Here is a 9,267-nt window from a genome sequence, read left to right on the forward strand (position 1 = left end):
TATAAGGTATGTAATTGAGATTTATTTTTTTAGTTTTAGTATGGGTTTTGGGGTACATGGGAATTTTAATTTTTACCCCTACACTATTAAAAACTTTCCCCACTGTTGCACTCATTGGAGGAAGGATAGTAATGTTTACCCCTACGCTATCCAACGCTTTCCCTACAGTTACCCTTACAGGAGGGAGAATAGTAATTTTTACCTCTACGCTATCCAAAACTTATAGTAATTTTTATCACTACACTATCCAACACTAACCCTACTGTTGCCTTAAAAATATTATATGTTGTAATGGTATGCGTTGTAATTGTATGCGAGGTAACGGAGTGATTTGTCTTGGTAGTTGCGATGTAAAAACCATGTTGTAAAAGCACGTGTTGTAATTGTTTGCATTGTCAAGTCATATATTTGACATGAGGCACATCTGCCCGCACATTACCACCCATCACACTAATCCGTCGCACATACACCTTAGTACAACTTGTGTCTGATGTTGTATGTTTGTCCTGAAGTTTAACATGCGTCTAACACATGCTGTACTGGCCTTCATCGATGGGGACCACAGGCTTGCCTGGGTGTCACTCAGAGGCAGTTGGTGGCAAAGCACATTGGAGGGACAAAAACAAGTACACATAACTAATAAACATGCTAATATACACAACAATATGCACATCATTATAAATATACACATAAAAAAATAACTTACCTTACACTGCCGCTTGATGTTCTGAATCACGTCCTCTTTGTTCTGCAGCATATCCTCCAAGTGCATTGCCCCCAGCCAAATCTATTGTCCATTCAAGACACTGTTCTCATTCTGTTAAGCAGTATGTGTAAAACTTTTTGTTAGGCTGGAACAGGCTGGCTTCGTGCCTGCTCCCCAACCCAACTATCTAAGACAGCTGGGTTGGAGATGGTTGAATTGCGCATGTCGGTTTGGCTGTAGCTCGGTAGCCAGACAAACCAACGTGTGCAATTCAAGCTTACATGGCTACTCCTCACTGCTGCCAGTCATTGTCAGTAGTGCAGCACTGCCCTAGCTCTGCTATCGTACTCCGTTTGATGTCAAAAAGCATAATAAATAAAATAGGGATACAATTATTTTATTTTCAACACTTTCTGCACAGCAGTGTGGGGGTGCGAAGATCCTCTGCTCCCATAAAGGAACTGCCGCTCAGGTCACTGCACTTTCCTCACCATTGATTGCTGCCCCTTGTTAGAAATGGGATTACTGGTTGACGAAAAGGCTTGCACCAAAGCCAGGCAGAAACCACCACTCTAGTGAGGGCAAGGGAGTTACACACTGAATATAACCCCTACTCACATGAGCAGTCATTCTTATCCCAGGAGCCATTGTGTAAAGCTTCTGCGCAACACACACACAGCAACAACAACAACAACATACATGGCGCAGCACAAAAGGAACTCCACGCAAGGTTATATATAAAAATAGCCTTTGTATTATCATAAACACATTAGAATGGTAATCACACAATATACACTGTGCCAATTGGCACTAGGCAATATTTACAGGGGATTATATACACATGACAGGGCCAATTGGGTCACTCTCAGAACTATCAAAAAGTGAAAATAGTAAATGTAGTACACAACCGGTAACTACTGGCAAACACTGTACTCCTCATTATATCCTGCAACATAAGTCATATTGTGCAATCAGCATTATAACAGGCATAAAATGTATTATGCGCCAACCTCATAAGCCTAAACATATCAGACCATAACCTCCTGATCATAAATCACATTAGGGGCACAAACCACAGTAGAGAATAACCTCACAAGCATAAACACAGTATGCAAATAACCTCATAAACATAAATCACATTAGAGGCACAAACCACAGTAGAGAACAACCTCACAAGCGTAAACACAGTATGCAAATAACCTCATAAACATAAATCACATTGGAGACATAAATCACATTTCCTGCGTACCACATAAATCACATTATAACCTGGCGCCCTATCAACCTAACAGTCCCCCTGGGCAACTGGCCTTTGCAGAGTAGTCAAATCCTCTATGTCCCTAATGTCAGGGCTTGGGCTGCCAATGCAGCAACATCAAAAGTGCACAATTGCACTGGGGCAGAGGAGTGTATCTCACTCCTGTCTCACCCAAAATGCCCCCCAAGAATGTTGTAACTGCCGCTAATTGAGGTGCAGCTGTGAAAGAAATTAGGCACTGGCACTGACTGTGCCCTGAGAGCCCGACTGGGACTTTATAAAACAAATATGCCAAAACATTGCAGCTGCCTGCTCTGGTGTGGTGCAGCTGTGCATAAAATAAAGGGGCCCTGGCATGACTGTGCCCTCGGGCCTCCACTGGGGATCTCTGAATAAAACTCCCCCCATCGTTGTAGGTGCCCTATATCAGGAGAGGCAGCTGTGAAAAATGGCCTTAGCCCCACTCTGGGACTTGTATCTCTAGAATTGCACCAAATAGAAATGGCACTGGCACTATACGTGCCGTGGAAGCCCCACTCCAGGACTCCCAAAGTAACCTTTGCCAATGTTGCAGCTGCCCTCTGTCTAGCGGGGCAGCTTTGAAGAACAATCAGGGACTGGCACCAGCCGTGCCTTAGGAGCGACCACAGGGGTGTGCAACGACAATGTGCCCCGACATACCCTCCCACCATGCTCCCAATGCGGTCCCACTCACCAAATCTTCTCTATGACTTGCTGACTCCTCCTGTCACCGTCGATCTCTGCAGCCTTCTTCCCCTTCTGCCAGGTGGGGGAACGCTGAAACGCTGCCACTGGAGCCTGCAAGCCTCCGTCCTCTCTTACCGGGGCTACCTCTGGTCATTACCGCGGGGCTCTCCCACCCTCACGGGAGACCCAAACAGACTTATGGCCATTCACTGCAGGCCCCACCCACAGTCAGGAGCAGGTGCCTGTCTTCCGGTTTTGGTGCTCTCGGGCAGCGGCACTGATCTCCTTAACAGAAGAACGCGGGGTGGGTACCCACAAAAGGCAACATAAAAAGGGAGTGGGCACCCGCATTTAAAATAGCTTGAGAGGAGGGTGGGCACCCGCTCTCCAAAATAAAGATAATTGCGGCATCAATGCGAGGTGGGCTCCGGCCTCATCAGAAATGTGGGGGAATCCCTACGCCAGGGATTCCCTTCTTCACTAGCAGCTCAGTGCTGCGAATCCCACGTATTCCTCTTCTTGGGAATTTAAAGTAAAGCGTTCTCCAGTCGTTAGGGGTCCTTAAGTCCATGGGGCATATCTGGGCTAAATTAAAATGTAGCGCCCAGAAGGCGCTAGATTTAGAAAAAGTCCTGAGAGATTAAGAGGGCAATGCTGGGCCCAGGGAGGCAAGCCCTCATGGTGGTTCCTCTTGGGCCCAAGCAGCAGTATGCCCCACAAATTCAAGAACAAGCACAATCACCCAAAACATGGGGTAAAAGCCCCTATACTTATACTCCTTTCTCCTTTGTCTACAGTGTATGGTTTGGGGGAACCAGATGCAACTGGTTCAGGGGGGAATTGGAGCACTTTGTTTATAATTTCCGATTAAACAGATTTTTACATATAAAAGCAGACAGAAAACAAGTTCTCTTTTATCTGTATTTATATATAAAAACGGGAAAATACTAGTATATTTTGTCATTGGCCTCAATGGATTCACACCCCCAACCATCTGCTGTCTCCCCCTCCTTCGAGTTGTCAGCCCAGGGGCACACACACAGCCGCACCGAGTACTTCACAGATCTTTGAAAGACCTTTTACTTTTTAATGAGGCTTTTTTGTTCTTTCACACCTTAGCCCCTGCCTCTTCACTCTGCTGATTGCACTGAAGGCTGTTCGGCTATCTGTGGGCACACCCAGCTAGGGCCTGCGTTGAGGCCGCATTTACTCCTCTACATGGAATACAAAAGGATTGTTTCTCTCGGCTTCACCTATGTTTGTTCTTGCAGAGTGTGCCACGTGGACTGTGCGTGTTTGCACTTTGCATAGCGCTTGATACAGCAGTGTTCTTCTAAGCACTGTAAATAATAGGTTCTTTTTACTCGGTCCAGGATCACTCTATTCAGGTCAGTAGGAGGGGGGGAGCCACACTGGCCTGCAGGTCACACCAGAGGTCAGCAGAGGTTGCTGCGCCTTGAAGATAACATTTGAAGCACCAGCATCTTTGTGAATCTAGCAAAATGTTTGTACTGGATCCCTCTGGAAAATGTCAGCATTATTTCAGGGTCTGGGGGTGTCTCCCCAGCAGGTTTATGTTTTAAACTAGCATGTCTGTCGTAGCAAGCCTCAGCCAGACCCGCTAGTGCAAGGGGTTCGCCCTTCTGTGCACAAAGTTCTCAGACCAATAGGAAGAAGTTGGCACAGAAACTGTAATAGAAAAAGTAACATTTATTACACCTCTTGAGGTGATGCTACGGTTCAAACAGTACCCTTCGGTATTGCATGAAGTAGAGCCAAGAAAGCATGATTTATTGATACCCACACAGGGGCTCAAAAGAAGGCGGTACAAAACACAAGAGCACAGCTTATGTACATATAAGGTAATATCGAGAAGCACAACCGATCAGTGGGAGGAGCTAACAGTCTTGGGGGCTGACAAACACATTCCTATCTGGAACGAATCACTAACAGATGTGGACCCTAACGGACATCAGCAAAGTGGGGGAGGCTAAATATAACTTGTTGCCGGGCAGATTTCAAGCGCCGTGAACAGGAAGATAGGACAAAGCACATGGACGGCACGAGGCAGCATGAGGCAAGTAAAATTGCCACCATGAATACAAAATGGAGTCCGCTAAATGTCAAGTTAACGGCTAGAACTAAGATGTCTTCTGCTAATGCTTAATCTAATCACTGTCAAATTACAACATGTCCACCACTGAATACCAGTTTTTTTGGTCTGACTAGAGATCGCATTAGCGGTAAGCCATGTCTTGTGATGGCAAAGAAGTATTCACAGAGGGGCTCTTCCTGTTTGCTTCAGTCTTTTGTGTTTTTGAATTGGTGAGGCAGATTCAAAAAGTAGATTTTGTACACGATTGCTCCACAGAGCTGCCTTCACGCAATCGCAGCCCCTGGTGTTGGTTCATATTTACAGCAGTAATAACTATGACAGTGACAACATATCTTGTCCTTGCTCCAACCGATATGGATAACCAAAGCAGCTGCTGTATGGCAGCTGTTGCGCCTGTGGTCACTGCCGTTGTCCCTAAAGTGGTCACAGCTTTGGCATCTTCTGTGTTTCCTGCTCTTGTGATAGAAACATCTTATTTGCAATGCCCTTCTTATTTACCACAAGGTGTTAGGTGTCCCTGTCTTCTGGTTTTGGGAGCAGGTGGCTATAGTTTTCGAGATAGGATTTTTTTAAAAATGAGAAACAAACAAACAGCTTTATTGTGCATGTGCTGAGAAAGGAGACAAGAGGCAAGTCGGTTTAAACACCAGAATGAAATGGATCCAAAAAAAGAAGAAACACTTTTGCTGCAAATGTATTTGTCTGACATTTTTCTACTCCAAAATGCAGCCTAGGAGGAGAGAATTTTTTTTGGTAAAATACAAACAATAAATACATAACTAAATTAAGCAAGACTGAGTAGTCGCATAGTGGCCAGATTGGTTTCATTTACACTTAAACACATTAGCGCCACCTTACAGATTTTGACAGTGAAGCGCTATTTTTTTTCATGCAAAAACACTCATTGATTTCTGAAAATGCTGATGGTAAAAGCTTTAAGTTGTATTCCCTATGAGTGTTTGCTTTTTTTCAGTATGTTGTTACTTTTTTCAAGCAGCATATTACTGTAGTCTAGTGCATAATTTTAATTGAATTGCTTCCTGGTGTTTAAAGCGGGACACAATTGGTTTACAGCTGAAGGCAGTGTGGGTTTCTCTCAGTGGGGTACTATGGTGTTCAGTGGGGGAGAGGATGTGGCACCCTGCCAATGACAGAAACTGCAAGGCTCTGAGACAAATGGCTTGTGATAGCACTTTTAAGCATATTTGGGACATTCTGCAAATGGCAAAGTTTTCAGATGAATGTATATTGTTGACCAATAACAACCAAGCGCATGTGTGCATTGTCAATTTAAATAAATGTGGAAAAATACTAGCTGTGGTGTCGTCTTTTGCTTGTGGCAAAAATAAATGTGGATAGATACAGAAAAAATGCCCAAAAAATAAATATGGATAAATACAGACGGAAATGACAAAAAAATAAATACCATAAAACCGGGAGCCTTTTTATAATGCTCCTCTTCCCCTTTGTCAGATGGGGGCTAGGTGATCAGACACACCACAGGAGGCGGAGCCAGCATTGTACAGGCTGGGCAAAGATCTATTCAGGGTCAGGGGATTACTCCTCTCACTATTCCCAATGCAGATATCCTATTCAGCCTAGTGCTGACTCACCCTGCCCCTCCTGGAGCCACACACACCTCCCAGCCTCTGTCACTCAAAAGCGAGAAATGCAGTTCACATCAGGCAGGCAGACACATAGCACACAGAAATGCAAACTTCTAAAAGTAGTATTTTTCAAATAGTCATAATAAATCTGCGCACACCATTGAGCAGCATTTATTGCGACAATTCCAAAAATACTAAACTCGACCACGCTGCTCCCCTCATCCCAGGAATTACCACTGACACACTTATCAGGGAATCCCCAATGCATTCCTATGGGAGGGCAGGCCAATCTTACCAAAAGTACCACAGAGAGAGCCCGGACTTTACACTGGACAGTAGTGCTAAAGTGCACAGAGGCCTAAAACCACTAACACCATGTCAGAAAAAAGGCCAGGAGAAAGGCAACAAGTTTAGGGATGACCATGCAAAAAGGGCCAAGCCCAACACCCCTCTATTCCCTCTGCACTAGTACAAGAGTGCGGCCAGGTAGGACTGGTCGTATTACACTGGCTGCACAAATGAGACCTTTGCCTCTGCTCACAATGCAAAAGCATGGCCAGCTTGGCCCGGGTGCCACTGCACCAGCTGAATCATTGATAGATACCCTATTGCTCATAATGTACCAGTACAGGTGCTGCAACGCTGGTCAGACCCGGGCCATTGCACCTGCTGCACCAGTGCTCTGCGCTCATCTGAAGATGTATGTCCATCTCTCACACTTCAGATGGTGATGACATCAGTTAACGTGGCACTCTCCAGTGAGGGACACGTCATTATCTGGCACTTTTAAAGGCTTATTCACAATCCCCATGCAGCTGCCGGAGCATCACTTTTTCATATAATAAAAGTGATGTGCCTGTGCTGCAAGGGGCTTGTAAATCATCCCCTCAGGGTCTCATTTATGAAAAGTGTCACATCGCTCAGTAAAAAAAGCGATGCAACACTTTACGGTGGGCCCTCCTTGCGACACCATGGAGGTGCTGTATTTACTGTAGGGTGCTCTATGTCGCAAGGATTTACAGGCATAAGGATTTCAAGTAGTGACACTCTAGAATTGTCGCAGTGAGACCTCATAGATTTCACTGTGTCACTTGTACGTGGCTGTCCAGCGTCGGAACTCCCACCATGCATACATTATACCTGTCGCAGGTATAATGTGCGCAGGGGTTTGCAAAGGTACACATCTGCTTAGATGCGTCACTTTGTAAATATTAGGGGTGGGCGGAAGTCGCGTAAAGGACTCACGCGGAGAGGCACAGAGATTGAACCCATCTCCATGCCTCTCTGCATATTTCTGTTACGCGACGCCCGCCCACCTGCCCACCCACAATATTAAATGAGATAAAAAAGCCTTTAATAAGATTTAAATAAAACTTACCTTATCGCTGGGTCATCCTTGTCCATCTAGCCTACTTCTTGAAACTGCGCATGAGCAGGAGCCTGCAAATGCGCATTCCTCACCAGGAACTGCGCGTGCGCAGGTTCCCGAGCATGCGCAGTTCCAAGAAGAAGGCTAGATGGACAAGGATGACCCCGCGATAAGGTAAGTTTTTTATTAAATCTTATTTTAGGCTTTTTAATCTCATTTAATACTGTGGGCGGGAGGCGGGCGGGAGGCGGGCAGCCAACTTCTGTTACGCTCCCGAGTGTCCGGAAATTTGCCTCGTTTCTCCACCTTCATTGCGAAAGGCGGAAGGCGCAAATCTCCGCACATTCCATGGGCGGAACGGAGATGCCCACCCACCCCTAGACTAAATATGGCACAGCATGGCAATTATTTTACGCCTCAGCAGTGTCACAAAAAGTGATGCAATGACAACGTAAGGCCTTCATAAATAGGGACCTTCGTTTTTTATATCTTTTTGTCTGCCAGATAATTCTGCGCATTATTGGAAAGTGTTGACAAGTTTGGTGAGTATAAATAATGATATTCTCTTTCTGTCCTCAGTGCCCCAGTCAGTGAATCCAAAGGCTGCAGGTGGGTCGTTTTTCATCAGCAGCGACGGGAAGGATCTCCGCAACGTCGGCGAGATGCGCTGTCTCCCGGGGACCACGGGGATCATCTCCGGGAAGTGGTACTGGCAGGTGTACATAAACCCGGCAGCGAACGTCAAGGAATCATATAAGCTGGGTCACCAATGGAGGCTGGGGGTTGCCAGAGAATCAGTAAAAGAAAAGTTTGTGTCCCTTTATAGCCCCAGTAATGGCGTCTGGGTTCTCACCCAAAAATGGACAACGTATTATTTTATCGATGAAACGGACAGAGAGCACACGTTTAAAGGCATGCCTTATAATGTGGGGATTTTCGTAGACTTCGAGGAGGGGCTGGTGTCTTTCTACAACGCCAATGCACAACAGCACCTGTACACCTTCACCGCCACTTTTACTGAAAAAATATATCCATACATCTGCCTTGGGCACGGAAGAAACCTTTATCTGCCGTAATCGCACTAAGGTTAAAAATGGGTGTCTGATGAACTGTTCTCTTTTCATGATATTTTGAAATCACAATAATATCAAAATAGTTAAAGCTGCAGTAACGATTAATTATATTCAATAAAAAAGGCAAGTTAAACAAATGTGGCTGTGCATCTTTCTAGAAGCCAGAGTCATCTGATTTGAACAAGAACATCTCATTGAGAGAGAAAGATAAAGTGGAAGCTAGAGGTCAGAGGTTGTCACATCTTGAGACTCATGACCAGCAGCAGTGACGTAGAGAGTTTGTCCTGAGCCCAGGTGTCTAGGAAGGAAATGGGGCCCCTACCACTGTTTGACCTGTGAAATACAACAATCATGACCTCTAGGCCTGGTGACACTTCACCAGCTGCACCAATGAAAGCTAAACCCCATAGCCAGTGTGTCCTGAACCCAG

General features: G+C 45.4%; 1 protein-coding gene across 1 annotated transcript in view; it reads left to right on the forward strand.

Moving 5' to 3' along the window:
• The window catches only part of LOC147725200 (scavenger receptor cysteine-rich domain-containing protein DMBT1-like), a 57,491-nt gene extending 48,598 nt beyond the window's left edge, over positions 1-8,893 (forward strand). Inside the window, exon 4 of the mRNA XM_086918197.1 lies at positions 8,344-8,893. Within this exon, the coding sequence (XP_086774323.1) occupies positions 8,344-8,840 (497 nt within the window). The 3' untranslated portion in view covers positions 8,841-8,893. The remainder of the gene's footprint in view (positions 1-8,343) is intronic.
• Positions 8,894-9,267: the final 374 nt, after the last annotated feature.

This window comes from Lissotriton vulgaris, chromosome 4_1, assembly GCF_964263255.1.
Source record: "Lissotriton vulgaris chromosome 4_1, aLisVul1.2, whole genome shotgun sequence".
NCBI classification, from domain to species: Eukaryota; Metazoa; Chordata; class Amphibia; order Caudata; family Salamandridae; genus Lissotriton; species Lissotriton vulgaris.